At 37.3% G+C, this 18,035-nt stretch overlaps 1 protein-coding gene across 1 annotated transcript; it reads right to left on the reverse strand.

Moving 5' to 3' along the window:
• Positions 1 to 5,538: 5,538 nt before the first annotated feature.
• LOC132612022 (uncharacterized) lies at positions 5,539 to 6,030 on the reverse strand. The gene has a single exon (XM_060326371.1). It carries the CDS (start codon positions 6,028 to 6,030, stop codon positions 5,539 to 5,541), a length of 492 nt encoding a protein of 163 aa, XP_060182354.1.
• Positions 6,031 to 18,035: the final 12,005 nt, after the last annotated feature.

The following is an 18,035-nucleotide window of genomic DNA, read 5'->3' on the forward strand; positions in this document are numbered from 1 at the left end:
GTATTACGAGTATTGAACGGATTAGAGGTTAAACGAATTAACGGTGAACGGAATAATGCATAATGCAACTTGATGGAGCAAGTTGATGACCCGTCAACATGTTGACGTCATTGTCAACATTGTTGATGGTGATCAGAGGCAAAGAGACGCCCAGCCATCGGAGAATCAGGGGCTGTGGCATGGTCGACGGTGGCCACCCTTTTATTTTACTATATTAAGTTAAACCACGACTTAATCCTTGTTTCTTCACCCAACAGATCCATATACTCCATAGGAGCACTCCAAAGTTGTCAAAGTTAGTTTTCTCAAATTGGATCAAGATTTACCGTAATAAACTTGGAACTAGTAGGAAGATCACTATAGTATTGTTACCTTGTTGTGTGGCTGATTTTAGAAGCTTGGAGCCAGGATTTTGATTGAGTATTTTGGACAATAAGGTATGTACTATCTCCTAGTTGTATTAATTGAGTTATTCATGGAAAAATTCCCTAGTTTAAAGTAACGGAAATGATACTACGAAAGCGTAAACTAGTTTGTTGATATGATTGCCTTGCGGGCTATTTTTGATGGGATTTTTGAGAAGATTCTTACTTGGTTATGTTGATATTGATGTTGTTGTCATTATTGGTGATATTGTGCATATTATGGGCTCTTTTAGAATTGGATTGGAGTAATGATTATAGGGGAAATGCCGCCCGAATTTCGTTAGGTTCGATTCATATATAATTGGATTATGAGTAGTGTATGTGGTCTAATCGTGATATTATTGTCTTAATTGTAGACTTACGAGCTCAAGAAGTAGACGTGGGATGTTTACATAGACTTCCAGGTTTGTTAAGGCTATCGCTTTTATTCATTTTGGCATGATCTTTATGATACGAATGAAAAAAGTAAACGAGTGAGTTCCAAAGACTCTATTCCGAAACAATATAGGATCCGTTGTATCCTTGATTTTATATGTTCCATATTTACAGTTTCTAGATATTTATCATATTTACATACTAGATGTACTAGCTCCTATATTACTAAGAGGAGTTCAGAGTATCCTTTTACGAGTCGTTCATGCATGTATATATCTACAGTTATTTTCTTACATCGCACCGCGCTATAGTCAGACGGGCAGGCACGTTGATGTGCACATCACTGCAGTGGACAGATTATGAGATTACCTCGGACGCGGGAAGACATGATATATGGATTGGGCTGTATGCTCCACAACGCTAGCAGATATACTATGATATATGTATACAGTTTTGAAAAAAAACATGCATATCATACGCCGCAAAGGCACTTTCAGTTATCCAGAGTATATGTTGAGATTAGTTTTCATGCTTCAGTTATCTTTCATGATTCTTATGTATATGTTGTTCTTATGCCTTACATACCCGGTACATTATTCGTACCGACTCCCCTATTGCTCAGGGGGCTGCGTTCATGCTCGCAAGTTTAGATAGACAGATAGACGGTCCAGCTCAGTATGACTTCGACTCAGCAGTAGTCAGTGCGCTCTACTTGGTTCGGAGCCGCAGTTCATTTTGGTATGCGATTTTAATTTGTATATACAGGTATGACGGGGCCCTATCCCGTCCTTCCTACAGCTTTGTACTCCCTTACAGGTCTATATGACAGTTGTCTATAGTTGAGACGTTATATAGCCCGGTCGGCTCTTATTTTGTTGTACAGTACATGTAGAGGCCTAGTCGGCTTGCACTGTTATCTTCAGCACGTATCCATATATGTTGATTATGAGTTCTTGACGCAGAATATATTATATTGTTCTTACAGAATTCAGTATAGTTCAGCTAAAAGTCATATATGGGCCACCCTGTTTTTCAGTGAGATCCAAGTACAGGTATAAAGGTGTCTGATTAGTAGAAGTCAGGTACTCGTCATGACTCATTGGTTGGGTCGTGACACAAATATTCCCTTTAATAGATATCTTGAATATCCCATAATTTTCCGAAAATATTCACAAAGAGATCAAGGCATAAAATACTACCTTTATCAAACTGTCTGATATTCTTAGAGATCGAATACATCTGTCGGGGTGACGTAAGGCTCAAGATCAACTTTACTCTATCGGGGTGACGTAAGGTCATGATCCCCCGATTCTATTATGAATCAACTATTGATACTCTGCCTCACCTTGAAGGAACTAGTACATAAGGTGAGTGTAAGCGATAATTAACATTATCATTATACTAGCATCATCATATCGTATTCCTCATCTTACATAGACATTAAGGAGTTAGACTCTTAGCCTTTCGGACTACAAGAACTCATGAAGAGAATAGGAATTTCGTGCTACAAGATTCATGCCATCAGAAAGAAGGGACTAGCCTCACATACCTTGGTCGTTTAGCTAAGATATCGCTCACTCGTTCTCCTTCAATATCGCGTCATTACCTTCATAAAGAACTCATATCAACAGTAGCATACTAACTACAAGAACGCGTCGCTAATTCTAAGAGAAGTCGGACAGCGCTTCTCTTGTTTATACTATTTTTCCCATGTTTTATATTAACTCCCAACATTCATAGCATTACTCACAATATCGAAATCAACAATCGTCATTTACGTACATTTAGCAAAATCCACCATTTTCCTCCAATTTCCCTCATAATTAGCCTTATGACTCGTCCTTGCATTTTCATGCGTTTAACGCTTGTTTCATGATATAAACATCATTTATAACGTATTTGTATTCACAACACTTCAACATTCATAATTCAATCCCACTATCATTCATTTATGGCACTATTCACTCAATAATGGTCCATTTCTATGTTCTTCTACATTTCAGGTGTCTAAGCTTTTCAATACTTCAAACAACATAGAATGATCATGAAACTTACCTTGGCTAGTGGTTGAACAACCCTTGAGTTGAAATTCTTCACTTAAACAAAACCCTAGTTCACCTTCTTGGGAATTACTTGACTTAGATGATCCCTTGATGTGTTCTTGCACTTGATTTCATAGGTTTTGTGTTGTTGATCTTTAGCTTTCCCTTGATTCTCTTGGATTCTTATGGAGGAATAATTTGGAATATTCTAGAGGTTTCTTGAGTTGTGTTGATGAATAATGAACTGAATTGTAGTCCAAGCCCCTTTTAATAATCCCAAAATTTGATCTGTAATGAATTCTCGTCGGGTGAACAGTGGTCGTAAACTGCAGTTTACGGACCGTATTTTGATTTACGGGTCGTCCACTGTGGTCGTATTTAAGCATTCCAAAAACAGAGAGTTTGGCTGGTGGACATGGCAGTTTACGACCTGGTTTACGGTCCATAAACCAGTTTACGGGCCGTAAACTGGGTCGTATTTAACCATATTCAACATTTACCGAAAGTCTTGGCTGAGGGACCTGGTGGTTTACGACCTGGTTTACGGGCCGTATTCTGAGTCGTCTTTAACCATTTCAACACTTAACAGAATCTTGAGATTTTTGACGCAATGAAAGACGTTGCACTATACGGTCCGTAAATCACTTTACGGGCCATATAGGGTATACGACCACTGGGTGAAAATGTTTCTGCAACTTTATTATTTCCAAAAATGCAAAATTAGCCATTCTCGACTTAGTAAAACACCATACACTCAAGTCCTTCATTGTTCTACTCATCACACAAGTACAGAAAAATTTCCGAGGTGTAACAAGCACAACAACCAAATAGTATCAACAACAATCATCTGTCAATCACAAAAATAAGGTAAGACCCAATGCAATGAAATGCAACCACTGATATTATCTAAACCATACACAAATGCTAAAGGCATTTTTTGCACAGTAGTCATGACCTGCAGGGTACCCATGATGTCCATGTACTACTCGCTCCAGAATTGACCTCAGATCACGAGCTCATATCTAGGCCACATCCTCACCCCTTGTCAAATGTGCCTTATATATATTTCTGTACCTGATCACAAGATGAATCTCAACATACTTCTAGTTCAACACTAAGTATGAAACATGATTAGTCAATAATATCAGTGTCGAGGAATACAGGGCACCATGCCATAAGTCACAACAAGACTCAGATAAATCAATTCAACAACAGCATAAATGCATATGTCATCTCGATCAACAAGAAGAGCATATATGTCAACTCTTTCCTTCCCATATCAAAACAAATACACCTCATGTTTCAGTATATAAAGTAATGGTGACAAGCCCACATAATCAGCAATCATACCAACCTAAGTAATATTCAACCAAACTTCATGTCTGAAGACCTAATCATGCTTTCTCCTATCAATTCTACCACATATATAATCAACTAATCAAAGTCTAACTCAAGTAAACCATAACCTACCTCAGATGTAGAATTGGAACAATGCAAGCTAATCCGCTAGAGCTTTCCTCTTGCGTAACGCCTCTGAATGCATAAAGTCTAGCAATATAACACTACGTAACCAATAGGTCATCTAGTTAACATAGAAATCAATATTGGGAAAGAATACCCCAAACCACCCATAACCATTCGAATGGGCGAAACAAGCATTTAAGGGTGAATTTATGCTACCCCAGTCCCAACAATCATAATCCTCCAATTTATATGTTCCTAATCAATTTAACCCTTTCAAATCGGATTTAAGGCAAAATCTCCATTTTGGGTGGAATCCTAAGTCTCAATATATAATTCTCACAATAATTAAGAAATTCCCATCCTAGAAAGTGATAACCTACACTTCTAGATGTTATAAACAGTGCTATAAATACTACACCATAATTTTCAACAAGGCTTTCATGAATTTAGGATTCTAGAACTCCCATCCACCATTAATGGACCTTAAGACTAACCATGGAAACTTAAGGAAGAAAGGTAACGGAATGAAATGGTAGTTTAGAACTTACCCTTAAGAAAGAATCTACCAAAGCTTTAGAATAATCGCCCTTTTCTATCTTGAAAACTGTTTTGGGAGTTATGAGACTAATGGCTAGTACTTAGTAATATAAATGTGGGTTTCTGCCTCCCGTCGATCGCTGCAACGGTCACTACGTGCACTGCAGTGGTCCTGTTGTAGCGGCCAGACCCTGTGCTACAGTGGAGTTCATTAAACGCTCCCACTAGACATAGCAGTCAAGACAGCGCCGTAACGGTCTCCCTATGGCGGCCCACTATCTGCAGTAGAAGAAACTCCCTAAACCCGAGCTTCTGCGGTGGCGCTGCTGCGGTTGACCCATGCCCGCTGCGGCGGTCACACCAGAACCAGAATCCTCTAGGTTTTCACCAAGCTTTCCAAAAATCTCGACATCAAATTAAGGCCTCACATACACAAACCGAATATACACACGTATGTAAAAACATGCTACAGACTCACCCGTGGCCTCGGAATTCCCAACGGAGGTCTAATTTACTAAGTCAACCCCCAAACTTAATAAAACAAGTTATCAAACAAGTGCACAAAATACAATCAAATGCCTTCGTTTTAGAATTCTAAATCTTTAAGTTTCCACTAGACTCGCTCTTAGTCTCATAATTGAACCGGCAGGGGAAAAATTGTGAAAAAACACACAACGACCTAGTGGATCATTACATCAGATAATAATAAAATAACCGTTCATCTTGGAATGAACAAGGGATGAAACAAGAGGAAAGATACCTGACTGGGTTAAAAGCTGGGGATACTTATTACATATATCGAACTCGGTCTCCCAAGTAGCTTCCTGAACTGGACGATTCTTCCATTGGACCTTCACTGACGCTATCTCCTTAGACCTCAAGTTACGAACCTCTCTATCTAAGATATCAATAAGACCCTCTTCATAAGACAAGTTCTCATCCAACAAGACTGAATCCCAACGAATAATGTAAGAACCGTCACCATGAGATTTATTCAACATAGAGACATGAAACACCGGTTGAACACTCGATAAACCTGGAGGCAATGCCAACTCATAGGCTGCCTCCCCTACACAGCTAATAATCTCAAATGGACTGATGAACCTAAGACTGAGCTTGCCCTTCTTCCCAAACCTCATCACACCTTTTATGGGTGAGGCCTTAAACAAGACCTGTTCCCCAACCATGAACTAAAGATCTCGGATCTTTCGGTCTGCATACTTCTTCTGTCTACTCTGAGCCGTTGTGAGCTTATCTTAAATCACCTTAACCTTATCGAATGACTCCCTCAAGAGGTCAGTACCCCTATGGACTTACCTCGAGTGGTGACTATTATTATAAGCAAACTGTGCTAACGGTAAGAATGGGTCCCAATGACCACAAAGTCAATCACACAGGCTTGAAGCATATCCTCGAAACCTGAATCGTCCACTCAGACTGACCATCTGTTTGACGGTGAAAACTGTATTGAGATCTAATCGGGTATCGAACTAGGCCTGTAAAGTCCTCCAAAACCGAGATGTAAACTTTGGGCCTCTATCAGATATGATGGAAATAGGAACCCCAAGCAACCAAAAAATCTCGCGGATATAAAGCTGGGCCAACTTCTGAGTAGCGTAGGTAATCTAAATCGGTATGAAATGAGCTGACTTAGTCAACCTATCGATAATGACCCAAATCAAATCAAAATTTCCCAAGGTCTTCAAAAGACCAACGACAAAATCCATGGCTATCCTCCCGCACTTGCACTCAGGAATGCGCATCCTCTGAAGTGTATCTCGGGTCTCTAGTGCTCGTATTTAACCCACTGACAATTCAGACACTGAGAAATAAAGTCAATAATATCACGCTTCATCCTAGCCCACCCAATAATGCTACCTCAGATCAAGATACATCTTGGTAGTACTAGGATGATTAGAATATCTAGAACTGTAGGACTTCTCTAGAATTGTTCGAATCAAGTCATCAACACAAGGAACACAAACACTTCCCTTGATCCTCAAGACGCCCTTACTATTAATCATGGCCTCCTTGGCCTCACCACTCAAACCTTGATCACGAATCTTGCCCAATCTTGCATCCTCGAACTACTTTGCTTTAATCTAGTCCAGAAGTGATGATCTCGACTTAACACAAGCCAACACCCTACCCGAATAGGACATATCAAGCCTCACGAAGCTGTTAGCTTGTGTCTGAACCTCCATGCCTAATAGATGCTCCAAAGCGATGAAGCGGGCCAAACTACCAATATTAGCTGACTTCCTGATCAAGGCATCCACTACCACGTTTGCCTTACCAAGATGATATAAAATGGTAATTCGTAATCCTTACAACTCTACCCATCTGCGGTGCCTAGAATTAAGATCTCGCTGGGTAAACACATGCTGAAGACTGTAATGATCGGTGAATGCCTCATAATGGACACCATAGAGAATTATGTAGACACATAAGAGAATTTAGAAACCGGATAAAACAACACAAAAGCCGTCCGGTGACAGAATAAGATGTTACATGTAATGACTGGATCTGAACCCTCAGCCTCTAACCTGCCAGAAAAGGAGTAGACGTAAACCTGTCTGCCACTAGCCTACGAACTTCCATGATCAACCTGTCCTGCCTGATCTCCGCCCTTATCGGGCTGATCTCCACCTTTGTCGGAATGAGATCTGCCTCTGATGGGCTGGGTGCCACCTCTACCAGCTGTGTGGCCACCACGCCCAGTATGAGCACGGTTACTACCATACGATCCTCACTCTCTAGCTACTGAAAATGGAGCCCTGGGAGGCTGATATTGAGCACCCTGGCTACCCTATCTAAGTCTGGGATAGTTCCTCTTGAAATGCCCCTGATCATCATACGTAAAACATCCACGGCCTAGCGTAGGCCGCTGAACAGAAACAAATTTAGCCGAATAACCACCATGGTCTGAAAATTAGGGCTGTGAACCCCCTGGCTGACTGTAAGATTAATGACCGGCCCTTGAAGGGCTCCAACACAAACTTGCATAGCTGACATAATAGGACCACCCGAATAAACCTTGGAACTCTGTCCTCGAGAGAATGAACCACTAAAACTACCACCCTTACGGGCCTTTTTCTCAGCATACTTGTTATAACTATCCCTACCTAACAGCTTTGATGGCCCTAATATGATTTGTTGACACCTAATTTTCACCTTATAAGTTGTGAATTTTGAGTTTCAAATTTCCCGAGTCAAAAACGGAGTAAAGATAATTCCTTTCAATTTTAGAATTTCAAAAATTTTGAGAAAATTGAAACATTGACATTTTATTATTATTTCGCAAAAATTTAGAATTATAAGAAAATTACGAGCTATCTATTCTCACAAATTTGATTTGAAAAGAGGATGTCTATCCTGCTTTGTCTAATTCAGGCAATTTTTAGTTAAAACGATGTATGAATTACGACTCATTTTTGACCGCTTTTTTCACATTTTTAAATATTTTCCGAAACTATATCAATATTTGTCTTGTTTTAAAGCTAATATTTTAAATTTGCGAGTTTTAAATTTTAATAAGCCTAAATAATTATTTTTATTTAGTAATATATACATTTAGTCTCTACTTGATTTAAATCCGGGGGGGGGGGGGGTGGGGTAAAAATAACGGGGGGAATGGAAGTTTATTAAAATAAACTTCCAGCCCCCCTCCCCCCCGCCCCCGACCAATTTTCATTTGGTTTCACCCGTCACCCTCCTCTCCTCTCAGGCAATATAGGCGACCTGGTTAGGGTTTGCTTGCACCCTTGGATTCTTGGTTATTTTGGGCTTATTTTCGTTAATTATTCGAGGGTTTTTGACCTCAACCATGTCCTTTCATGGTTTCCAGGTTCAGTTCCCATCGAATTTTTGTTTTTGCTATCTAAATTAGTCCCTAAATCTAGGATGTTATTCAGGTTTAGTTGGGCTAAGGTTGCCAGGGGCGAGGTCACGAACCCTTGGCCATCTTGTGCACCTTAGCACCATAGAATCGAACCTAGGGGAAATTTCCTAGAAAATTCCTAAGTGAAGGTACACGAATTGGGGATATTATCCTATTTGACCAATTATTACAACTATACCATTAATATAGGCTGTTTGTACTATTTTTGATTTTTTTTCCAGATATTTTTTTATTATTTGGATAGATTTTAGGGTACAAATGAGTTGTATTTTGTTGTCCTATATGGAAAATTTCAAATTATTTGTTAGGAGGGTACAATTTAAAGAATTTTGGGGGGAAAAGTTTGGATGAGGTGTCCATTTTATCTTAGGATTCCCTAATTTTGAAAATCTATATATAGCAAGTTGAGGTATTTGGAGAGGGACCCTTTTTTTCGAAATTTAAAGAGTATAGGCTAAAAAATAAACTATATACAAGAAATATATGTATGAAAAACAGTTTTTAATATATCTAAATATATAAGAGAGAAAAGATAAAAAGAAAGGAGATTTTTGACAATCAAAAGGGGTTTGGTGATTTGAAGTTTGCAGTCTCAATCCTATTTTGGTCTTTAGGTTGCCTCAATAAAAGGTAAATCCTATTCTAATCTTTTTCTATTTCCAGTTTTTGATAATGCTTTGCTTAGCTTGTTTGTTATTTGAAATGCTGTGAATGTTCAGTCTAGTGTCTAATGTTGTTATTTTTGTGTTTGTTGTTTGTTATTCAAAGTCTTAAAACGAGCTAAGTGTTGGGTAACATCATGCTAAATAGGTATTATAACATGTTAATGTGGTTTAAGTTAAATTTTAAGGATAGTTAGTTAGATGTCTATGATAAGAAGTTTAGTTGGTTATAAGTTATACTTGAAACTGTAAGATCATGTTCTCTTTTCTTAGTTTTGTGTATTGAAGCTGTTGTCATTTTTTGGAGATTGTTTTTATAGGATAAAGGCATTTAGCTTGATTTTTGAGTAAGACATATATATTCTGAAATCTGGGAATCACTCCTATGTTTATTTCAGTTAAATTACTTCAATGGGTTTGAGTTTGTGGTCTGTTACCACTTCTGTTGTCAAACTAAAAAAATAAAATGGTACACCTTAGTGTCTAGTGCTTGACAGTTTGATTTGGGCTGACATACTCATAGCTTTTTTATGTTGAAATGACCTTAAGTAATCACTATAATCTAGCTTTGGTTAATTTGAAGTCTTGAAAGACTGCTTAAGTGTTTATATTGTCCTAAATGAAAACTGATTAGCTTTGATTAAATTTGCTATCTTGTTTGAGTAGTTTGATAGAAATAAAAATGGAACTTGGTGGTTGTCTCATAAAGATCTTGAAACCTATTAGTTGTTATGAGTAGTTGACTAAAGATTGAGGTCTGTAGTGGCTAAAAAAAATGAGTTTTCACTAGCCTATGGGGATTTATGTTTTCCCTCATCTGAGATTTGCATAAGTTAGAATTTGAAAATGGCTTTAAAGGTGCAGAGTTTTCTTTGAAATGCAACTCTTTCCCTCTTTATTCAAAAATAGGCTAAAATATAAACTTTTTAAAACTTCTTGTACAATCTGCTATGTGTTTTGGCTTCTAGTGCATCTTCATGGTCTAGGATAGAGGTCATACACCATCTATGTCCCTTGCCTTAAACTTTCTGCAGTTTAGTATGATGTCTATAGAAAATTTCCTAACTTTGTGACTAAAAAATGGAAACTTGCTTTGAAAACAACTATCTAGACCAAGCTATGTTCACCTAGGTGTTGTTTGAGGACTATTGTGATCCTTTTTAGATTATAATTCCTCTAAATGTTATCATTTGCTTCAATTTATAATTTGACACTTCATAGAACTTGTTGTGTGGAGATTGAAACTGTAACTACCCAATGCATGGCCTTGATGATTAAAAGTTGCAAAATGAACCTGTTTTGGACCCTAGGATACTGAACTGTGGCCAGAAGACACTTTGGAACTTGTAGCTCTGATTGTTTCATCCTAAGTCTGAAAATCAGAGACCAAATGGAGCCTACTGATGCTAAGAATTTCTAAAATGTGCTTTAACTTCTTACCTTTGTCATTTGATTTCAAGGTTGTAAGGGAAGGGCTTATGTTCTTGACCAAAAATAGACTAATGAATCTAGAGAAAGGATTATTGTTGTTGGTGATTTAATCCTGTTCCTACCTTGTGTCCTGTTTGAAACTTTATTATAGTGTCCATATTAGTTGCCACTGTGTCTTACACTGATATTTCCTATAGTTTATTCAATTCCTTTACTTGACATGATTAATAGGTAGATTAAAATGAATCTTAAAACTAGAACCATGCTTAGGTGATCCTATTTGTACTTGATTTACTAATCATATTTAGTTACCTAGTCTTGTCTGTTTGTCTAAATCAAGTCTTGTTCACTGAACCATCACTTGCACCCAGGGTAGTGCCATGAACCATTTTGTCACGACCCAACCAGAGGGCCATGACGGGCAACCAAAACTAACCTACCGAGCACGTCTGAACATGCATCTCATAATCATCTCTAGGTGAACCACAAAGATAGCTCATGGGTATCATGATCTGTAAGGAAATATGTCACAAGCCGCCAAAGCAGCCAAAATATCATACAACAATATGAACCAATAGGGTTATGAAACGTGTAACTGTACACACATTTCTATGAGCCTCTACATAAAATACAAGTGACCATAAAGACCAATACTAATAGACTTCAGCTCCGAAGTAAGAGGAGTGCTCCTGAGAATCCGCTGATAAAACACCTATGGATCTGATCCGTCTCCTTACCTACCTGCGGGCATGAGCGCAACGTCCAAAAACAAAAGGACGTCAGTACGAATAATGTTCTGAGTATGTAAGGCAGGAATAGTAACATGATAAAAACACGAAGAATAGCATAAGATAAGAACCGTTTATCCCTCATGATACCTTTTAAGGCATTCGTCATGCTTACTTAACATTTTCTAGAAAAACGTTTCATATATCGACATACATACCTATACAATATCGGTACCCGACCATAACAAGGCTTGGTAATATCAGTACCCGGCTATAATAGGACTCAGTAATATCGGTACCTAGCCTTAATAGGACTCGGTAATATCGGTAGCCAGCCATAATAAAACTCAGTAATATTCGTACCGGCCATAATAGGACTCGGTAATATCCGTACCCAATTGCAGTGGTGCGCGCGCAATATATCTCGTACCCGGCCACATAGGCGCGGTGTCACACATGACTATATATATACATATATAAGAGTACATAAATAAAAGCACATCATCGTCATCATTATCATTATCACTAAATATTTCCTTAGAGGATCAACTATCATAGGATGAGATCAATAGTCTCATGAGAGAATTAAGATTTATGAACTTGGATAGCATTAGAAATGGAATTATCATCATCGCTATATCTCACCTTGAAGGAACAAGTATTATGAGGTGAGATCAACAACAATGGATAATATCAAGAAACTCACGAAACAAACTCCGCAAACTCATAATAACATCAAATCCATAAGCTTTGGAATCTCTAGAAATAGGATCATCTTCATCCTTATTATCATCATAGAAAACATCTATCTTTAGCATCATAAGAACTTTGAGAATCATGAACTTCTAGCTTTTTGGAAATAAGGATATTAGGGAAGTCATGTACGGGTTCATTTGAAAAGAATCATGCCTTTAGAAAGAAAGGAAATAGCCTTAACATACCTTTTCAGTCGCCTTAACTTTAACTATTTAACGCTTATCCTCCCAAGCTCGTAAATCTACATGTAAGAGAATTCATATTATTGTTAGGCTTATCGTCATATTCTTGTCTTAAGCCTTCAAATTAAATCCTTTAGATTCTGTCGAAATTCGGGCAGTATCTCCCCTGTTTATATCCCTAGCCCGAATTCACAATACCAACAAAACAATAACAATAGCAACACCAATATCAACAACATCATCATCAACACCAATATACTTAATATAACATCCCACATAATGTTTTCCCAATTTCTCAACTAATCATTAGACTTTACGAAGCTTTAACAACTAAATTTCCATAATACAATTCATAATATCAATAATAGAGAGTATCCTTACCTCAATCAAGGTTGGAAAAACTTGGAATCTTATTTATCCTCGGTGGCCTCCTTTGATTCATCGATATTCGTTGTTTAGAACAAGAACTACAAGACCTTATATGCTTCCCGAGCCTAAATCCTAGGGTTTCACTTGATTTGGGCTAAATATTTTGTAGAGGAAGTTGGGAAAATGTTCTAGGGGTTTAGGGAAGTTTTATGGAGGTGGTTGAATGAAAATAAGGGGTAAACCCCCTTTTTATATTGTTCTAGGGTCGGTTTGCATCGACCTAGAACTTTCCGCGCACTGTAGCGCGCGTGTCGCGCGCTGTAGCTGCACATTTCTGCTCTCCGAGCCTGACTTATAACGTCCATAATTCAGTACTCCGACGTTGTATCGATGAGCGGCTTGTTGTGTTGGAAACTCCACTTCATGAACTTCAATTTAGGCTTTTCATTTACTTAAAAAATCCTTATATTCTAAAAGATATTTTTGCCCTAATTTGGCTCATACTTTGTTGTTCAAAGTAACCCTCATCTTTTTCCAAAGTCATACTAACTCAACTCCTTCCACTCAATTCCTTATAGGAACTTTCGGAATTTTTCATATGCATCCTTTACTCATAAAATATACTTAATAATGCTTCGTCCCTTATACTCCAAAGTTATTTTACTTAGCCATAGTTGAACATACTTACACTCAAATTTGATAAGTGCTTCTTTGCAAGTACGGGGTGTAACACATTTTGTCTTAGTTTTTCCTTTTGGAATTCTTGAAACCTATCATTTTTCCTACTTGAAGTTCCTTTGCACCTCTGATTTGCTTGTGACTTACAGACCATCTGTCCTGTATCGTGTTGGTTATTTATTTGCAATATTCATGTTGTTTGGTCACCTGTAACCTATATTTTGCACTTGTTTTATTTATGAACTAGTTAGTTCTCTTTACCTAATATAATCACCTAATGGACTAGGTGTAGGGAATCTAAACTATGAACTAAGGCTACTTAAAAGGTTCAGAGTGATACTTGCTTTTGTGATGCACCCCCCCCCCCCCTCTTGTCATTTGCTTAGGAAATCTTAATTGTCTTACATACATTTTTGCTCGTTGCCAACTGTTAAACCATGTTACTTTTGGCATTTCATTCCCAGCTTAGGATAGCATTTATGCACTCATTATGATCCCATATGTTCCTACTTGTATATGTGGTTTTTTTTGTGCAAGTTCTGGAAATAGAACAAGTTTATGGTGTCCTAGAGACTCTAAGGTTAGTCTGTCAAACTTGCTCTATGCTGAGGTGATTTTGAAGAGCTAAAAGTGACTGAAGCTTATTACAGCAAACCTTGATTGAAACCAGGAATGCTAGTTAAACCTACTGACCTGTTTATGTAGTGTTTCAAACTGTTTTAAGTTTAGAACTAGTTTGAAATGGCTTAAAACTTTGTGATTAAGTCTCTCTTGATTATTCTATATGTCTTCTTAGCACCATGCTTGATCCCACATCTGTGTTTGGGCTTATTTGCTTAAATTCTAAGAATGAAAATAAGCTAAAATTACCATTTTTTTTAAAACCATACACTTAGATAGAAATCTCTCATAATATTGACATTTGGCTTAAAAACCAGTTATGGGGATCAGAGTTGGAATTTTATATAATGATTTTTTAGAACCTTTTACATAATGATATATGCATTTCTGTTGTTTCAAAGGGTGCACTGTATTTTAGATTTTTGGGAAACTTCCAGTTGATTTGAGACCAAGTGAAGACTATGTGTACACATGACTTACCTGGGATATTTGTGAAAATGTTTCCTTTACTTTTCTTGGACTGTTTTGCCACATTTAAAAACTGAAAACCTGTTTTAAAGGCTGAAAGATTGAGATGGATGAGTGTGAAGACAAAAATTTTTGTTACTTATGCTAGAAAGAAATTTGGAAAAGGCTGTAAGTTTGAAAATATAAAGGTGCTTTTCCTGTTTGTTGATTAGCTTGCTTGTTCCTTAATCTTCACCTAGTGTCTTATCCAGTATTGATTCCTAGTGACACTACACATTTCGTGGGACCTATTTGGAATTGGCCTTTTTGTTTGATATGGAAAACTTATGAGAATAGTGTAATCCTGTTCTTCTTATCTGTTGTGCATCACTGTCCTTTCTTTTTATTGCACAATTGACATGAATGGTCTTTGCTTGTGAATCTCCACTCCTCCCACTTGAAACTACATAGGACATGTAAGACTAGTTCCTTTAGACAACATTAGAAGACTATGTGCAGCTGAACTTTGAAAACAACTTGAAAAATTGCAATTTTGAAATCTCAAGAGACTGAATATTGTCCCTGAATGATCCTGTTTGGCACTAGTTTAGATTTTAACCTTCAGTATACCATTCTATTTGTTATTACCTCTGAATTCTGTCAAAAATAGGTATGGCTTGACTGAAAGTTTGTTTGTTGCTGCATATGTGGAAACTGTACACCTATCCTTAAAAAATTGGAATTTTGAAAAGCTTTATTTGACTAAGTGTTGCCTTTACTATTAGCCTAGACTGATCATGAATTTTAAAGGATAAATTGACTTCAAAAATTGTTTCCCTGCATTAAGTGTTAAACATAGTCTCATATGCATTTGTCTTGGCCTAAAAATTGTCTGGTTACTCTCTTATCTTTGACTAAGTTGTTACTTGTTGTGCTTGTTTGAGTTTGCTAGCTTAGAATCCATAACTTTAAGTTTCCTATATACTTGATTGCTTGATAAAATCTTGATACTTTGAGTCTGGAAAATCTGGCAGTTTTCTGGGAGTTTTTGGGTCTCTTTGGGTATTTAAAAGAGGTATATGTAGAGGGAATATTAAAAGGGATATGGTGTATGTTGGGTGTATATGGAGGGTATGTCCTTTAAAGGGTTTTGCTCTCCAAATGAGGGCATATCATCTAGTATACCATGTATATCATGTTTTGACACTTAGAAAATGTTATTCCTATTCCAATAGTTGGGCCAGTTGGGCCTGTTTGGTGCTCCAAACGATTGATATTTTTGAAAACATGTCCCTTTTGCACAATTGTCCCTTTCCCCATTAGTTTAATATTGTGGACCTAGCCCAATCCTGTTGTAATTTAATGTTTTTGGCATTGTAATTTAATTCGTCTCTTTAAGTTGAATACTAATACATTCTATGCCCATTTTTATTTGTAAACACCTTATTCGTTGGTGGGTCCAACGAGGCCCACCAACTTACTTAGATCGAGTCAACCTCATTATGGACAAGGTAAGCATTTGGAACGGACACAATTTTTGCATTTTTATTTCTATTGGGCTTGGTAGGTGTAACACCTCGTACCTTTAACCTAAGCTTTCACCATGATCCTAGACTTAGAAAACCAGATAAATAATGTGGGAATTTGAAATTTCCTCTTCAGTTGTAAGATGGTGGTTTACGCCCATTAATAGTGACCGTATTTCAGTATACGACCCGTATTTGAAGTCGTAAACTGGTACCAAAGATTTTTGAGCATTCTGGAATTTGGCATTTGGAGGCTACATTGTTAAATACGGACCGTATTTTAAAATACGACCCTTATTTTAAAACGCATTTGGAAGTTGGGAAATCTCCGTTGATGAAAGTTGTAGAGCTTTGAAATACCTTTCCAACGGTATATTATGAGGGTCAAACAGACATCTGTGCAAAGAGGTGTGGCCATTTTACTGATGAGTCGCAGTGCAGTCCACACAAAATACGGCCCGTCTTTCAAAGTACGGCCAGTATTTTGCTGGGCGTAAAATTTAATTTTCCAGAACAGTATATATTCGTCCATATCAGTCCAAATCATTATTTTTCATTACTTCAAGCCCTAGAACGACCTCCTACCCTCTCCCATCATCAAGAATACCAAGGTAAGGCTACTCTAATTATTCCATGTTAATTCTAATACCTATCTTTGTAATCTAAACAAGAAATCATCATTCCTAACCTAGGGTTTTCATGAAAACCCATCTCAAGGTTCAAGATTCAAGATTTTAGAAATCGTCTTCAAAGTTCAAGTCTTTAATTCAAGTTTTGGAGCATTACCAGGTATGTAGAGTTGCTACCTATGTGTGGGAACATCATTGTTCTTCCCCATGCCTCTTCTTCCATAAAGGTATGAAGCTTTACAAAAATTAGGGTTTTTAACCATTTTCATAATAACCTTAGGTCCATGTCCCATGACTATATGATGTATTGAATTTTATTAATTCTTCATTGAGTTCTTGATATTTCATTATGATTATTGAGAATCCGTCCGAAATCCATGAAAACTCATACTTTGCATCCCATGGGTTCTTACATGCAAGTTATGAATCATTATGTTATTTTCAAGAAAACATTCTACATGATTTACTCGTTTTCATGCAAGTATATTATGTACCTATATTGTTCAAACCCATGTTTTACAAGCTATTTGATATGAAACCGTGTTTACGTTATATCACTTCAGAATATGTTTACAAATAATTTCATGACACCATGTTACAAGTCATTTCATGAAACCATGTTACAAGTCATTTCATGAAACCATGTTAAAAGTTAATTTCGTGAAATCATAATTACAAGTTATTTCACCAAAATCATGGGCTTCTTAGCCAACTATATCATGTTTATGTTTTTGGGAGTTGCTTAGTTAACCAAGAAGGCTTAGTAAAGCCTGAAACTACATAGCCACCGTTGGATAAGGGTTGTCAGCAAGGAGGCACCACCTTCATTATGCTGTTTGGATCCTTACATGCTTATTATTATTATTTAAATCTCATATCCCTGGCAAGGTGTGGGTGTTCTACTGGTAGGACGCAAGTACCAGATCATGTTGTCAGTTATATTATAGCACTTCTCACGTTACAAGCAGTTATATATACATGTATTTCCATTGATTTACTGTTTTCAGACTTTATTCACGCTTCATGCTCATGTTCAGGTTATATTCAGTTTTAGTTCATGTCTTATACGTATATTATATATATCTATATGTAATTATGTCCATGTTAGATACTCATGTTCATGACAAGGTTTTAGTTTCAATTTCAGCCCTTATCGTGATATTTCATGTCCCATGTTATTTCATTTAGTTGTTTTACATACCAGTACATTCATTGTGCTGACGTCCCCTTTTATTGCCCGGGGGCCTGCATTTCACGATGCA

Source organism: Lycium barbarum, chromosome 9, assembly GCF_019175385.1.
Source record: "Lycium barbarum isolate Lr01 chromosome 9, ASM1917538v2, whole genome shotgun sequence".
Classification (NCBI taxonomy): Eukaryota; Viridiplantae; Streptophyta; class Magnoliopsida; order Solanales; family Solanaceae; genus Lycium; species Lycium barbarum.

Bases quoted from the DNA above. Each gene is read 5' to 3' on its own strand.
- LOC132612022 (XM_060326371.1), bottom strand. From the start codon at position 6,030: ATGGTTGGGGAACAGGTCTTGTTTAAGGCCTCACCCATAAAAGGTGTG.